A 17,838-nucleotide genomic window follows, 5' to 3' on the forward strand; every position below is an offset into this window, starting at 1 on the left:
CAGCTAAAGGCACCTTAACCTTGTGCACCCTGTTGCACAGCCTATGATGGCATCACTGATGACATAACTGGTGACATCGCTGATATCAATTATTATTTAACTAATGGCATCAGATATAAGATCACTCTACGTTATTTGCCCATATTTAGACCACCCTTAATGGTCTACAAATGTGATATTAGCCTTTTAGAATAGTTCATAACAATGAGTACATTGTTAACTAGCACAGATATTAATTTGAATAAATGAGTCTTTACCGCTTCTTGAAAGTGACTCAGTGATTTGACTGCCCTTATCTCTAGGGGTAGTCTACTCCAGACTCTAGGATCATAGACTGCAAAACCCAGTCCCCCTCTGCACACACAGGCAGAAGATAGAACACTTACCAACAATTTGTTTTCTGACCAAAGTGAGCGCTATGGTCTGTATCTGTGAATTTTTGTCTGCTAAATGGGCTGGGGCCAAGTTGTTTAGACATTTAAATATAAGGCAGAGGACTTTTGAAGTCAATTCAGTCCCTCACAGACAGCAGTGCAGCGAGCGACAGAATCCTAAGATGTGGGAGGATTTCTTCCCCCTCACCACCAATCTCATTGCAGCATTCCGTGCTCTTTGAAGCCGTTGGCACTGTTCCGCTGGAATCCCGCCAAGCAGGCTATTGCAAAGATGACTTTAGAAGTATAGATAATGGGAATTTCTGGATCGAAAAACAAGATGACAGTTGCTTGGAAAAACTTAATTTTGTTTACTAAGAGAAGGCAGCCATGTTGAGAAATGTGAACGCATACAAATCTGTTAGTCTACTGGCTAGTGCTCTGGCCACTGGAAATTACAATCACTCTCATTGGAGTGGAATTTCTGAATCTAAAGAGGAGATGACAGTTGATTGGAAAAAAAATCTTCATTTCATTTGCCAAGAGAAGGCAGCCATCTTGGAAAAAAGTGAACACATACAACCAATCTGGTAGTGTACTTAGTTTCTGGAATTGCGCATGTGTTAATGGCTAGTGCTACTTACAATTAAAAATCACTTACATACATTGGAGGGGAAACCACAGCATGGACCTGGTTTTCTCGGTCAGCATAGGAATAAGTAGAGTTCACAAATCAACTACATCTATCTTAGAGGACGGTGGCGGAGAGCAGAAAGACAGGACGCATCAGGCAAGGCTTGTATGACGTTTATTACAAGAAGAAGAACATTACAAAACAAGTGTGTCTTTTCTGTGTAATATCGGCGGCTGTATAGCACAAAACAGGTCTTTTTTACTCTTTTTTATAAAAAATATTAACAAATAAATACTCAAGACGTATATACTACAGAGACAGGACAGAATGGAAAGATCTATTGGGCAGTGGGAATGCTTACGACTACATGACAGTTTTTCTAAACAAATGTGAAAAAATATTGTGTATAAAATAAGCAAAGCCACCGCCAGTCAAGCACTTCCCCACATTGTGTTTTTGGCGGTAGGGAGGTTGTTTCTGTTTTCTGCAATCGCATGATTCAGTAACTGTCATACAAAACATCTAGCAACTGTCAATCCCAGGATCTAGCAACTGTCAATCACAGGATCTAGCAAATGTCAATCGCAGGATCTAGCAACTGTCAATCCCAAGATCTAGCAACTGTCAATCGCAGGATCTAGCAACTGTCAATCCCAGGATCTAGCAAATGTCAATCGCAGGATCTAGCAACTGTCAATCGCAGGATCTAGTAACTTTTGGGGGGTGGGTAATGGGAAGAAGGTGGGATTTCTTTAATAACAGTTATTTTTCATTAATCGTATGCAGTGTGTGGAACGCAGCAAGTACAGCTCAAGCTCCCCTCTGAAAGGACTCTTCTTTGTTATAAAGGTGGACTCTCTGGCTCCATGACCCGGCATGGTGATCTGGGATTCTTGCGCGTCCAGAGATTCGGGCATGATTTTGCACATGCCGAGGATGCAGCCAATGCGGCCCTCACTTTGTGTAAGTTTGCTGTCTGTAACCTCCCAAAACAAGCATTGGGCGTGTAGCCTGCCAGTGGGAAGTGCAGGTCCAGAATGTGCATTTCAGCGACTCCTCATCACAGCTGTCTGCATTTATGAGGGTACTGGAGGTGCCTTTGACTTCCTCCATAGTTAGCCCCTAACTGTCCCGATTCTGAACTCTATGTCCCTGGCAAATCAGCAGCACGACCGGGAATTCTTTTAACAACTGCGCCATTTTGGGTGGCGCCTGAAACACATACAAGCAACGCTTTTAACAGAATATTATTGTATCCACGGAAAGAAGTACAAAATATTAAGTGTCTAAGCACTGATAAGACAATCAGTCTGTCTCTTCCATTACAGCGGTCTATAACACACAGTGCCGCTGGCAATGTCCATCTCGGGGACAGCTTCTGCGCCCATACGAGAGAGCGAGGGGTCCTAATACATCTATCGCGGCACTAGGCAAGCCATAATACCTCTTGGCGCTTCTCTTTGCTTGGTTCTTGCCAATGTCTGACTGCAGGGAATTTATTAAATTCAGAGATCTGAGAATGAAGGCCCCAAGCCCGCATGAAACCGTGTTTTACCAGCTTTTGGTAATTATCCGTGTGTTACGGCGCTGTGATACCACTTGGGTTGGTCAGTTCTATAGACAAGTAAAACAAAATACAACAGAAAGTAGGTTTGGATTGCAAATGTGATGGTGAATTTAAGGCTTTTAGTTTGAAAACGGATTTGGGTAGTGCTGCTGCTGTCCCCCCATTTTAACGCAGTTCTTCCTGCAATGAGCTGCTTCCTGTATGGACTGTTTTGTGTTGTGGGTTGCTGGGCGCTGACAACAAAAACAGCAACTCGCTGACAGTATCTCCATAATTGCACCCCAGGGCAAGTTAATGACTATCTCACATGAATCTTTGACGTGACTGAAATCAAACGCTGAATTACAGGATCTTAATAAGGTAAGGAAGTGTGGATTTTCTCCCTGGAAGGTATACTTAAAAGGCATTCTTAATTATTGTAATAATTGAAATGACACCCTTCAATGTGCGCGACATCATGTGCATGCAGCCTCCTGGGATTAAGCAACCCAAATAAAATATAGGCCTTTAGAATGATGACGTTCAAGAAAAATCGTCATGTTTTAAGTGAAATGCTGCTTTATGGAACGATGCGCCTCTTTCATGCCAGTGAAGGCAGACGGAGTCCACATACAGGAAATGGGGAACGGCTGTCGGCTATGAGGACTTACTCACTGTTCAGCGGATGGGGAATTACATCCCCTGATGCTGGACAATGCTGGCCTGATTTTGGGCAGTTCCAGGGCCTGGCTGTCTTGCTGGGAAAAGTGCCCTATTCAATGGGTGGCAATTGCTCCCCATTCTGGACATGTCAGAATACTACCTAGCTTGTGAATTTGGTAGGTAATCGCATTCTTCACTTGATTTTTTATTCTATTCGTTCACAAGTGAGTAATGGCTAGTCAAGGTACCATATTCAAGGACAAAGCTGAATGCTTGACAACATATTAGCATTTTCAGTACCTTTTGTGAAAAATCGATTTTGGTAGCACTGCTACGAAAATATTTTAAAGGAATTCCTGCTTCATAGGAGGAGTTTGGTGACAAATAGAACCAGCGAAATGAAAAACCCTGTGGCAATATTTCTTCAAAGCTCAGAGTGAGGTTGCAAAATGGCCGACCCGTCACTGACAATGTGTGGTCAACCTGGGCATACAGAATAACACCATAGGAAGAAGACACACAGATCCACAGACTGAGTGAAATCCGAGCAAGGGAATTCATGCATGCTTTGACTGTCATGCCAATGAAGCATTTTGTATTGTGTCATATTGAGGTCAAAAGGGGCGGAGAAAAGTTAGTCACATTTCAGGTGGCGGCTGGTGCCCTAAAAGATGGGGTGAGCTATGACAGAGCCCGTCACATGTCAGACATGTGAGCAGACCGCTCAAAGATCTCACAGCTTTAGAGGGGGTCTTTCCTATGAGGACAACTCCAACATTTTCTGTACAACATCATCCCTCTAATTATGTACCCTTGAAAATCAGATGGTTAGATTTCGAATTGTGTCAGGCCAGCAGTGTCCTGTGTGCCCCGGGGGAGGGGGCTCCAATTAAGACCATTCAGTCTGTTTCCCTATCGAAGGCGATGGGAGATCCACATATGAAGATCAGATCCGGGTCAGAGCAGGCAGGATCGAGTGGTCCAGGCTGTAAACGGGTGGTGTCTCCTTAAGAGGACAGGAATTGTCTGCAGTCCGTGGGCGTGCAAGGACTGGCAGGATCAAGATGGTTGCTGGAGAGTGTGTTGGTTTTCTGTGAGTTTCATATGCCTTCAATCCCGCACGTAGATCCTCGTGCAGACCACGTTGTCTGCCTTCATGGTCTGAAAGGAAAAGAAAGGAGCATAAGTGAATACGTAGCACAGAGGACCGTGACCGCAAGCGATGATATGACTTGTACTATGACCATCTCCAAAAGTAGTGTAGGTGGCACTACAAAGAACTGTTTACCATTGTGCCTTCCCTCTCTCAAATACCTTTGCCTTATACTCCATTCAGCCATGTGAGCCTTTCTTCTTAGATGCCCAGATAGGCAAAACATAGATATTAAAATGTGCCATTCCTCCACCCAACCCCACATTGCCCAGAAGCCATAGAGAGGATGGTTGCCCAAGTTGGAACACACAACTTTTTGTGCAAAGGACGGAGTTTGTGGAGCCTTCCTTTACAATCTGCCTATGTTATCCCTCTTGGAATGTACTATTTACAGCACTAAATTCAGTATTTGCCCTCACACTTTTGCCCTCACACTTTTGCCCTCCCAAATGGGCTTTCGTGGTTTCCAATGGGAGCATCAGGGCACCATCTCATTGTCCTCGTGAAGAGGACAGTGGGAGACTTTTTGATGAGTTCAGCAATGACTGTAGTCGATGCCACCAGATGCGCAGTTGCCATGGTCCATCACAGGGCAATGGAGAAGGCGGGAGGTGGGAGGGGAGGAGACATGGTAGAAGGGGCAAGGGCAGTTTGTTAGCAAGTGGGGTAGGGAAATGGGATGAGGACAGAAGTGAGAGTAGGGGACAGGGGAAGCATAGGGTCATGGGTAGAGTAATAATACTGGATCAAGAGAGGAGCCTAGCGATGGGTGAATGGTGGCGGTGGGAGTCGGCAGTGCCAGATCAAACCCTGTGGAGGCCCGTAGGCAGTCAACATTTATTTCGGGGGCCCCCCTGGCATATTTTAAGAATACTAACGCAGTGCAGGCCGTTGCATAGCGCAGCAGCGAATCAAGGCATCGGCCTTCCCGGGGCCGCTAAAAGGAGTAGGGCCCATAGGCCGGTGCCTACTTGCCTAATGGATAATCCAGGACTGGGAGGTGGGGAAATAAGAGGAAAGGGGACAAGGGAAGAAGGCGAGACACGTGTAAAGGGCTGAGGGAGGAAGGGAGGAAGAGTGGGAGTAGAATTACAAAAACGAGGCAACGAAGGGTAAATTCGAGAGGGGGAAAGGGGCAAAGGGGACAAGTGAAAAGGGATGAATGGAGAAGGGAAGAGGGGGAACGAGGGTGGGGAGGACGTTGGGCGTGAAAGGAAGAGGAGGGTGGGACAGTGATGCTGATCGAGGGAAGGCAGGTGGGAGGGAAGAAGCAAAAATGAATAAATGAGACAGTGGGTGAAGAGTAGTGGTAGAGGGTGCGAGTGAGAAAGGGGCAAAGGAAGAGACAGACAATTAGAGAATGGTTTTGGGAGGGGAAACAAAAAAAGGGGTAAACATGAAGAAAGCGTGGGGTGGGTTGGAAAAACAGAGAAGGAAGGAAGCAGGGCAAAAATTTAGCCCACGCGAGAAAGGACAGTGCAAGTATGCAACAGTGCAAGTATGCAAACATGTTCCTCCGAGTTACATAACGCACGCCATGGGCGATACCGTCTGAGAATGCCAGGATGCCGGGTGTTAGACAGCGTGGAGCCTTAACCTCTGTTTTCTTGATTTTTGAAACGCCCACACTTACGAGGGAGCTCTGCTAAGAGTATACCTACAACTTCTGTAAGGCCTGAACGGAAGACTAGGAACGCAGTGACCAAAATATAAAATTGCTATAATAGGCAAAGTCTGGCCTATAGGAGGGACATCCTCTAACAAGCGTTATAAGCCAATCCCTCTGAGAGGCCGGTGGGGTTTGCATTATCAGTCCCACCTCGGATTTTATAGTGCAACGGGGCACATGTTAGGACTGGGGGAAAGGCCATCTTCCCTCTGCTACTGTGGGGCAGTCCATTCTGAATTATAATGACAATAGCAAAAAAAAAGCTGTCAGGCAGTCAAGAGTTCACACATTGTGCTCCCCTACCAGGATAAGCTCCCCGTCGTTGGTCATTTCCCTGGACCAGGAGGTTTTGGGGCCCTCCCCCTTCAGCAGCCGCTGTTCACACACCATCTTGTTTTCGCTCTCCCATTTGACCAGGCTCTGAAGAGGAAAAAAGGAACAAAACATGAGGAGGGGGGGAAAGCAGCAGCGGTCACATAAAAAGGAGATACATTTAAATAACAAACGACCCCCTCCCCGGCAGGATATCCAACACCTCCGCAGGGAGGCCCATCCGTCTTGGCGTCGTGGCGTGAGGCTGCCGCCTCCTGTGGAGGCCTTTCCCGGGGAACTCCGGAGGCCACCAATTTGTTTCCACTTCCAAACACTTGAGCTGTCACTTGCACCGCCTCATCTGTTACCTAAGGGGGGAAAGGGAAGGCGGACCATAGAGCAAAATACCGAAGTGACGGGGGGTGGGGGGAACCGAAGTGACGGGGGGTGGGGGGACACAGGGGTGGCGAGGAGGACTGAGAGGTGGGGGGCGGGGGGCTGGGGGCACTGGGAGACAAGTTCCAGGGACTACCAGCTGCACTGAAACGTGGCCTGAGAAAACTGGCTGTGCGAGGAGGACCGTGGCCTGAGTTTGCAACAGGAAAACGGCCCACGGAACACGGTACCTGGACTCTAATCTTTCCTGTCTACATTGAAAGGCCGCGAGACTCCCTGGCCTCCGGGCAACGCGTACGCGCGCCCCAGCGAATAGATGGCGCTCGTAAATTCATATTGGCGGCCCAATCATATTATGGAAGCTCGCAGGTCACAATCTGAGTAGGGTCACAGAATGAGTGCATCCTTCCAGACGATGACGTGTGGGTTTTAGTCATAACATTACCTTTTTAAGTAAGTGCCCCCTATTCGTGGGCCCCGCATAGGCACCCTATGGCTAATCAGTCGAAGATGAGAACATTAAGGGCCCGATTCATGGATTTTTTTGCATGGTTCAAAGGGACTTTGCACTGCTGACACAACCCCCGATTCATGGAACTGTGCAAAGTGTATTTTGTGCAGTGCAAAGTCAGTGCATAGTCATTTTTGCAGTACAAAATGACTTTGCACTGCCTTCTCTCCCCAATACCTCTGACACTTCTCCCCACCAACCCCCTCTGCCTATCGCTCTTGGTTCCTCTTCTGCCAGACCCGGCTTTCCCGCCTCAGTGCTCTCCACTTGTTGTTGGTGTAATGTCGGCTGGTGTTTGCTACAACAGTTTTGTTGTTTCACTCCTTTGTAATGAACTGATCTTACTATTACTAATGCGAAAAGTACCTACTTTATTAACTGCAGAGCAATGAATGACAGTGTTCTGTAACGAAATTAACATATTTATTCATGCTGCCAATATATCTGGAAATCTACACGTATGTGCATGTTTCTGCATCCGACCATCACGGCGAAGACCCTGTGAAACCAGCCCTACTGTGCCAAGTCCACACAGACCATGAAGAACCCCAACCCACAACTACACACTCAACCCGAGAAGATGGGAGTAATGAGGCTCAAGCCTCGGTATCCAAAAATCACAGCTGATGGATACAATCTATCAGCCAGAAGAAGAAGAAAGCCTGCATCAGACAAACCATTAAACTGGCAAAAGTAGAAGCCGGGTCTTCTGCCACACAGCAGTCATCTACTTGCAAACTAACTGCTGAGTCTGAATATCCTAAACCCCGCACGAGACAATAATGCAGACCAGCCTCCTCCCAATTCCCTCACTTTCATTCATATTCTTCTTAATAAATAATAGAACCTGAGCTGCCAGGATATGTTCTGGCAATCTTGCATTCCTGCGCACCATACATTATGGACTACCAAGTAGTAGAGCTCCATAACGTGGGAGCTCAGAATCTAAGCCTGACTGATTGTTTTACACTAGTAAACTGTCGGTGCCTCATAACACTTACAAGACCTAGGCACCCCTCAGAACAGCCTGCATGATAACGTCATCTCTTTGTAGTCATTTCTTGCAAAATGCAAATGGCCCCATCCTAAGCATGAACACTTGAAAGGAGCTGTATCTTGACTGAGAAAAACGTGTCCCCCTCTGATGATGGCTTTTTGTAATGACAAATTAATGCAGCTGCTCAAAATGAATCCTCTTTCCCCATCAAAGACAAGTCAGTGGCAGAGGGGGCACACACTGGTGCCATACTCCCGCTGCCCATATGCTTCTGTGTACTTACTTGCAGTACCCCGGGCTGTGACTAGAGCCACTGTTATTTGATTGATTTGATGGATTTTCTTTTCAGTACTCTTGATTAATAGCATTGAAAGGGTAGGGTGACCAGACGCCCCGGTTTCGCTGGGTCCGTCCTGGTATTTGCCCCTTCCTCCCAACACTTCTTTAAGTTTAAAAACCCTGTGCTGGGAGTTGGAGGTCGGGTGGATATTGTCCCATTTTTTTGCAAAACTGATTGAAAAATCCCAACATTGGCCCCGGCTATCGCTTTGAACCCCCTTGCCCATACCTTCCCCACTTAATTTAGGTCTACTCTTCTCCAATCAGCTAATCAGCTCTCTGTGCTGCCGAAATTCACCGGAACAGGCCACTGATATAGAAGTAGGAATACAGTTTCATTAGTGTTCCATTTACATTTTGGTCCTTCTTTTGTGTTATTGGCCCTGAAACTGTAGTCCCATTTCTATGTCAGTGTCTGTCCTGTTTTTTTTATTTTGAAAATCTGGTCGCCCTATGAAAGGGGGACAGCATGAGAATAAAGACAATGCAGAAATAAAAGTTGTCAGGGATTGGGGTCTGGCAATCATCGCCTATCCTACCAGCTTGAGGTGCTTGCCCAACCTAGCAAATCCTGATACACCCATACCAGCCCATACATGGTGGTCTGAAATACCTTTGCTTCTTCTGTGTCGTTTTCTGGCATGTGTCTAACTGGGACATTTTAAAATGATTTCTCTTTTTTGTCTCCCACATACCTCAACCTGCTAAGTCGTCAACGCAGGTGAAAGTCGTTATTTCTGTTTTTGGTGGGTGAGCCCATTGAAGTCAACAGAAGGTTGTGGGGCTTGCCATGGGGACTGGGTCTAGAGGCGGCGACAGCCAGCAAAGGAGAGCGAGTTGAGGGGTATGCCCCCATCACAAGGGTGGGAGGCCATTCCACTCAGTCATTCCCCTTTCTGGGAAAGAACATTGTGTAATGTTGCTCTCGAGCAGGCCCTCCCATTAGATAACTGGATCATTGATACCACGTGTACACACCATCATCGAGAAAAATGCTCAGCTCTTTGCTCTGCTTGTTCACTTCAGCCGTTAGACTTTCTCTGCCACATCCCCACCCCTGCTTCTTTCCTGTTCAGATCCTTCAGCCTCTGCTCAACGGCCTTTTGGTTCACCCATCTCTGGACTCCCTTCAGTCTGTCTGTGGGCACCCATGTGGTGGATGAGGTCACAGACGCCATCTCTCTTGTTTTGCCATGGCTCAGGGGGTTTGAGAGTACGGTCGAGGTACTGTAGCGTGCAGGGATTTAATAAGTGACGGTGTGCGCTCCTCCGCCTGCATGCCAGCTTCCACCATCCGCCCGCCCATCGGCACAGGTGTCTAGGCTCGCTGTACTGTACCTGGAAAGGAATATTTTCACCTCAGGCAGGGACCAGGTCCATTGCTGAGGTGGACTAAACTGGGGGAGTCCCCCCCCTGATATGTGGCTTTTCCTTCTCCCACCTCCTTGAGGGAACTGCCCTCACCCCCTCCACTAATAATGTATACAGTTTTGTTGTGGAAGGTTGAAAGAACTGACTACCCTAAGCAACCAGGCCTAATTGAGGCTGTATACTTGCCCCCACATTGTTTAATCTATACTTGGCTGACTTGGGTGATGGAATTGAGAGTTCTGTCTCCATCCCTCCAAAGTTGGGTAGGGTCGGAATGCAGTGGCTTGCTTACGCCCATGACTTGGCCTTGCTGGATTTAACAACCATGGGGTTTGCAGGCTCTTTTGGACCAACCAAATGAATATGCGGTGCTCAGCTCACTTACGATCAACACTAGCAAGACCAAGTAGATGGTGTTCTCCCCCATGTGGAAGGTTGAAAAAACGGACCAACCTAAGCAACCAGGCCTTATTGAGAAGCCAACCCGTGGTGTGTTGCGGGCCGGTCCAGTGGGGGAGGGGTTGTTGCAAAACCCATAAGCCCAAGAGGATTCGTCCATTGTCGTCACTATTTAAGCATTGGCGACCCCCAGAAGAATGCATTGTCAGCAATTATGTGCCAATGCCGGCAGTTCTGAGCAAAGCGAGGCCTAATACCGAACATTGCCCCACCGGGGGTGCTAAGATTCTTAGCACCCACCAATAGTCGAGGTATTGCAGCTTTGAGAGAACAAGAGAAAAAGGAGGCTGAGCCTGCTGTGTTGACAGTAATGCGGCATCGAGATGCGAGCAGGTGCAAGGGAGAATGGTGCAGCAGGCACAGTCGCTGAGTGGCAGATGGAGGAGGCGTGCACAAGCGTTGGCACAAAAAAGGAAGTGGAAGGGAAGGGGATGGATTGTGTTGTGGTGGACATGGGTAGACGAGCAGGGCACCAGGGGCTGTGCGGGATCCCAAGAGAGTCTTAGGTGGCTGTTAGGTGAGAGATGGGCCCCTGCTGGCCTGGGAGGTGAAGCAGCATGAGTGTGGCAGGCCTGACAGAGGCTGAAATTCCAGGAACTATCAGAGATTAGTGCCCACACTTCCCACATCCTGATTGGCTGAGCCGCATTCAGTGTTCCAAAAAAGGGTGCTAATTCAGACAGACCTCTTTGTATCGCCAATGATATGGCTCAGTAATTTGGAGGAGGATGAGGATCTCGTCAGCATGTTTTTTCACCTTTCGTCAGGCCGACTACTAAATCTACATGTAATCAAACGGCTCAGTTTCGTTTAATCCAATTTCGCTTCCCAAATGAAAAAAGTGATGCTATGCTAGTTTATATAAGATGGGTACTCATGACTTGGGAATATGAGCTGCCACTCGATGCCATAGAGACTGTGCTCAAGCCTCTCATGAAAGCAAAGTGCATAATGTAGGGAATCTCAGTGGGAGATGGCGGCGGATGCCCGCCTCTCTCGCAGCCCAGCCCCTTTTCTGCCACACCGGCAGAAATATCATGTTGCCTGGGCATTTGTTCAGGCTCATCTGCATACATCTCACTTGGGCAGCCAGAAACAAAATTGTGCAGGCTGGGTCTTGCATGGCAACCTTCTTCTTGGTGCTTATACAAGAGTGGTGTTGGTATTCTGACACACCTGCCTCCTGTTCCTCCTCGGAGAGTTGGGTCTTTTAGCCCCAGGAAGATGTGGGGTGCTCCAAAGGGGGTCGTGCTGGAGCTCCCCGATGCCCTGACATATGCAACTTCTAATCTAATGTCAAAGACGGGGTTTCAGGGAAAATCTGGCTCACCCTCTGGAAAATCAAAAGACATAAACATACTGCACTGCAACTGGTTTTAAAACAATATGAGGGTTCAAATACAAATACAAGAGTACTTCACTCTTGGAAACCGATCAAACAATAATGGTTGCCAATAGATAATTGTGATCACTTTAGACAACTGTGAGTGTCTAACAAGTCTGCAGCAAAGTTGGGGGCTAAGGCAGTGCAGGTTCTGTCGTGGACTCCTCCAAAATGGGTAGACGTGTTGTGGTACTTAGATAGATACTCACTACCCGGAATCTGGGGTTTCCATAGCAACAGCCAGTGGAAAAGCCAGCCATGTGCTTGCACATTATTGGGGCTTTCGCGCGACTTGATGTAGAGGAGTGTGTCTGTGTCCGCACCAGTTTGCGAGATTGCCAGCACTGGAAGAAGTGTTCCCTAAGACCTGGCGACTAGGGAACACATCTGCTTCGACCCATTTCTAGTTCAAGAGCGCTCTCTTTATTTCAGAAAAACACACCCGGAAAGAATGATGTGTGAAGACGCTCTCGCAGGAGTTCAGATTGCCTTTAAGCACTGACTTGAAGTGACCTCTCGTGCCTCTTAGCTATTGAGAAAAGTACACCTGCAGACATTCAAGATAGCTTTAAAACGACACCATTTCTCTGGTTTCTTAAAGCAGCAAACAACTTGTAAGTGCGCAATTTCAAAGATATTTGTATTGTTTGATATTTATGCTAAATTAACATGGTGACTTCATGATTGCATTAGAATGGCTGCCAGCAACCCTTTGAAACATAAGACGAACTATACTCCTTGAACTTCAGCCTCCTTAAATGAAGTTGGGAATTTTCTTTTTTTTAAACAAAAAGTAAGCACCCCATGTTTAGCAAGTTGCTCAAATGTCACAGGAAAGACATTTAAAAAGTGATAGGCAACACAGTTGGGGCTTTTTGCCAGCCTCAAACCACTGCACAGACCCTTTCTAATATCTGCGCGCAGTTTCTGGAGGTCTTTATTTGGTATCAGGGCAGGTTAGGAGTCAGTAATGTAGAGAGCCTGGGAAGGGCGTCCATTGTCACTCAGCCCAAGCCTTGTCTATGGCACCCGCTGCATTTTTAAAGATCATTTTTTGTCTCTTTAAATAACTGCCTTAATAATTCCTTCAGTAATGTGCACTTTAATTACTTGTTAATAAACTTCTGGGAAAGCTTATATATTTTTTGCACCTCTTAAAAACGACAATGCAAAAAAAAGAGATAACAAGCTTAAAGCCATAAAATCCCAATTAAGAAAAATGACAAATACACACTTCTACAATCACATTCAAAACAAAAAATGTGACGACTACATCTTGTGAAACCTACCAATAACAGTATTCCAAACTTTCCCAACTAAGTCATATCCATGTTATCCCAATGCTGCCAAACCTTTTGGGGCTATGAGCCAGATTTGATATGCTGCTGCCATGATGACTATTGACTCTGCAGCATATATTGCTGTCCATAGTTGATCCTTTTCCAAGCCGTTGCCAATTGTACATAACGCTCCATACCCCCGCCTATAATTTTCTGTTAACTCGGAGCAATTTCTCAGGATATGTCTTGATGGCTCCACCTGAGTGTTTCCCCCATGTCAATGGGATGTCTCTCTTAGGATTTTCCTTCCTCTTTCTTCATTTTCATGAAGCATCAGACATATGTCTGACTTCCCGATAAATTTCACTTTTTTAAAAGTGTATTTTGCTTATGGTATTTCTATAGAGCAAACCCTACTAAAATGGTTGACATGGTGCTTTCCAACAAATAAAAAACAAAGGTAAAACAACCCCTTTCCATCACCTCACAACAAAACAAAAATATGCAATGAAAATACCAAAAAACATGTTGGCATGGGTTTAAACAGTGGATAAACCGATATACGACAACATCTTAACAATTATAGCTATTGCAATAACATTATGATCCTACTTTCTAGAACCTCAGAGCGGTCCCCGTTGTTCCTCCTGTGAAACAATGTTTTTAGCTCTCGCCTGAATCCCAAAGGTTGGTAGCGAGCCTCAAAGAAATGGAGTGGAGAATGAATGAGCCTGCTTTTGGGTTAGGGTTTCTTGGCTCCACCTATCTAATCCCCAAAGGTTGAGATATCCTTGCTCCTAGGCATTTGGGTTCTGCCCGAGTTTTTCAAGATGAGGGCCAAGTTCTTTGGCTATTGCACGCAAGCTGACTTATTGTCGAAGCAGCCTGGCTTAAAAGAAATGTGGGCCCAAATGTCGGCAAAGCAGCATCTGATCTAATTTTCAGGCTTCTAAAATGAATTTGGTAGCAGCATGATAGGCTGATTTTAGGGGTCTACAGAATAGGTTTCCACGATCAATGTGGAACCAGGCAAAGGATTGAGTGGTGCGCCTGAGAAAAGAGTCAGGCATAGAGGGCATCATCTCATGCATCAACGTGAACATTAGCAGCTTGAGGCTTCTTTGGAAGAAGGGATCTCAGGGAGCGTGAAAAGAAATAGCCGTGAAGGCGGGCACTGACTTAGCCGGGGTGGGGGTTTCATCTGAAACAGCCAGGGGGGAGAACCACGACGGTACTTTAGATAACGATTTCTCAGCACCCAGAGAAGAAATTCTGGAGAAAAGTAGCGATCGAAGTGAGTGGAAACGGTCGGGAGCGGTGTTCGAATACTTTAATTTTTTCATGCTTGCCATTCCACTGCTTTTTACGACCACATTCACCATTCTATACAGAGGATTCGTCCGTTCATGTCCCTGTGCAAGTGTAAAGTTGTAATAGGAGCCTTAGTTACTAGTTACTTAGACTATTGCAATGCCCGGCTGCAACACCTTGTTACCCGGACCCGGCTTTGGTGCTGCAGAATAACACCATCGTTGCAACCATTCCTCCTCTGCACAGATACAACCCTGTTTTCACCATGACCCCTCTACGCGCCCACACATCACCCTTGGCTTGTGTGTAGGACACCCGTGTGCAACACCCCCAGGACTCGCCCCAGGGCCTTGCTTCGTTGCCGCCCATGATTCTACTCATTACTCTTGACCCTCAAGCATCTTCGACAACCAATGCAAAACCCCATCTTTGTCCCACCCTGACCTCATCCAGTCCTCCCCACTACCTTCCCCATACCCCAGCCAGATTCCTGCCACTTTGAAGGCACGCGCAATAAGTGCACAGGCTATTTCCCAACAGGCCACTGTTGATGGACCTTTGGTGGGTTAGGGTGGTGTTTGGGTAAATTGGTGTAGACCCGTAGGGCTAGTGCACGTTACATTGTGTTACCCTGTGTTTTTGGTGCTGGGGTTGAGTGTTGAGGTGGGTTGTTGATTAGGGTGGCAGGTAGAATGATTTTGAGGGGGTTATTGTCACCATACCTTTCCCAATAGACCACCCAATTGAGGGAACAAACATGTTTGCTTTGGAAACCTCACAGTTGATCACATTTATTTATTTATTTTTATCCATGCAAAATTGTCTTTCTCCGACTTGTAACCCTTGTCATGCAATATCTGATTTTAGGCTTAGTCCTTCTAGCTCATTTGATACTATGTGATGCACAAATTCAGGGCCCACAATTGGTAGTCAGCTGCCTTGGGCCTCCCCTTTGACTGCCCAATGACCCCTAAAAGACACGCCACCCGTGGCAGCACTCTGTCTTAAGCTGGAAATGCACGATGAACTAAAAGCTGGCAGAGAACATCACACCCACAGCATTTCAAAGCTGGGGAGTATCAACAGAAATGTGGGGTTTGTCCTTAAATCTTACATGTGGTTATAGGCAATGCCAGTGGCTTGTGTCCTTCAAATTGCACCTATTACTGTTAACCTTATACTAGTTCCACAAACATTCCTTGTGGGAGAATGGCCACCCCTACTAGTCGCCATGCCCATGCAAAGTCTCGATACGTACTAGCTCCCCTATGATTTGTAGTACTAGCACCCAGAACTTTTGGTCTAGTTTCTCCCCGGAATCTGACAGGTGTCAGCAGTGATCCCTGCTAGTGTTTCCAAGTCCTTGAGAGAGACTCAAGTGGAACATGGGCTTCTCTGTGATTTCTTTTAAAATTTCCACCCCCAAGAAGGAGATGAAAATGTAAAAAAAATGGTTTATAGTGATGCTCTCTTTGACCCCTGCCAATTCAAATGTTCTCCCTGCATCCATGTGGTGAGGGGGTGACCTCCATCATTCTGTTCTTTTCAATTCATGCTAGGCTCACATAGCGGCATGAGAAACAGATTGCTGCTCTTTTCAGTTTGCGCAGCGTCACGAGAAACTTTGTGCTGCTCTTTTCGTTCTGTGCTAGGTTCGCCCAGTGGCACGAGAAACGTTGTGCCGCTCTTTTAGATTTGTGCTAGGTTCGCCCAGTGGCACGAAAAACGTTGTGCTGCTCTTTTCATTCTGTGCTAGGTAATCCCAGTGGCACGAGAAACGTTATGCTGCTCTTTTAGATTTGTGCTAGGGTCGCCCAGTGGCACAAGAAACGTTATGCTGCTCTTTTCGTTCAGTGCTAGGTTCACCCAGTGGCACGAGAAACGTTGTGCTGCTCTTTTCATTCTGTGCTAGGTACGCAGAGCCGCATGATAAACTTTGCACAGCTCGTTTCAGTTCACGAGATGGTACAAAAAACGTGCTGCTCTTTTTGATATACATCGGGGGTGGAACGGTGGATTGCGGTGGAACGAATTGAAATCTTACCGATTTCGCTTACGCGGCTGGCAGAACGGAATTTCACAATTTCGCCCAGCCTATTCCTGTGCAAAGTTCCCTCAATGAATCAGGGGACTTGCATGCAGTGGTGTATAGGATATGAATGTGAGAGGCAAAGAGCACAGTCATTAGGTTAAGTATAATGCAAAAATTGTTTGGGGGCGTGGGAGCAGAAAATCATAGTGTTTGGTTGGATTGATAAACAGGTATTACTTTTTTGGGTGTGGGAGTAGAAAATCAGCTACTGGCTTGACTGTAATTGACACATATGACTTTTATGGGCCGAGGAGAACAAAGTCCCATTGGCTCACTTGCATGTGGTACCCATGTGGTGTTTTTGGTCTGTGGAAGCGGAAAATCACATTGGCTGGACTTAGGATGCAGGTGCAGAAAATCACAGTGACCTGCTTGAGTGTGATACACATACCTATTTGGGTGAGCAAATATACACTCACAGAGAGTGTCTTCAATGTGATGAACATGTGAATTCTTAGGGTATGAATGTAGAAAATAAGTGACTGGCTTGAGTTTGATGCACACCAGAGTGTAGTACGCCCGCTTGACATTTTGGATGAGAGAGTTGATTAACAGTCATAGGAAGGAGGGCCATTTTATAGAGCTCAGAACCTTCCTCAGAGTTTTGAGGGTCATATTAGCTCCCTGCAATCACAAAGCATTCACAGGAGCACGGGATTCAAGAGGGATTCCGTGCCACCAAGTAATCTTGCCGCTGCATGTTAGGGTCAGGGGGTATGGTGGTAAGCAGGCTTGTTTTTCTGATGTAGAAACAGGAGAAGATGACGTCTATTTACCTTGCAGGGCCTGCCATCCACAGTCTGTTCCTCAAATTCCTCGTTGATTTTGAAGTTGATTTCGGTAGTGCGGACAGTTGTGAAGGTTTTTATGTAGAAATTCTCACCATCTTGCTTGATCTCCACTGCCGGCTTAGAAGCCGCGGCCACGGCAATCTTTCGCAGCATGACGTTGACATCTGCAATGAAAGGGGCACATTATGGTTTGCAGATACTCACATCTTGCAGGACATAGCATTATACGTCTGTTGTCCCAACTCTGGACTTTATGAATGCCGAAATTCACACCAATGGCCAATGCGTACTACACAACCCGAAACGTGACATGACTTTAGAAGGTTTGCCATTGCCTGGAATTACATAGGACGGGTGCATCATCAGGAAAACAACTCACGGACAAGCCCTTGTGAAAATTAAGAAAATTGCACTATGGTCCAATCAAATAAAAATCCCTGAACACCTGTAGGTGTGTGGGTTACCAATGTCCCGCGTGTATCCCCATGTATATAGAGTCTCTCTTGACAGGGCAAACTCTCAGGAGTAGAACCTCCACAACTGAGCAACATATCTC

At 46.5% G+C, this 17,838-nt stretch overlaps 1 protein-coding gene across 1 annotated transcript in view; it reads right to left on the reverse strand.

Annotated features, from left to right (window-relative positions):
* Positions 1-1,165: 1,165 nt before the first annotated feature.
* CRABP2 (cellular retinoic acid binding protein 2) overlaps positions 1,166-17,838 on the reverse strand; it is a 62,959-nt gene continuing 46,286 nt past the window's right edge. Inside the window, exons 2-4 of the mRNA XM_069604614.1 lie at positions 17,268-17,446; positions 6,343-6,459; positions 1,166-4,378 (exon numbers count right to left, since the gene is read on the reverse strand). Coding sequence (XP_069460715.1) covers positions 4,328-4,378; positions 6,343-6,459; positions 17,268-17,446 — 347 coding nt within the window. The 3' untranslated portion in view covers positions 1,166-4,327. The remainder of the gene's footprint in view (positions 4,379-6,342; positions 6,460-17,267; positions 17,447-17,838) is intronic.

Source organism: Ambystoma mexicanum, chromosome 1p (assembly GCF_040938575.1).
Source record: "Ambystoma mexicanum isolate Mex_15411 chromosome 1p, UKY_AmexF1_1, whole genome shotgun sequence".
Lineage (NCBI taxonomy): Eukaryota > Metazoa > Chordata > Amphibia > Caudata > Ambystomatidae > Ambystoma > Ambystoma mexicanum.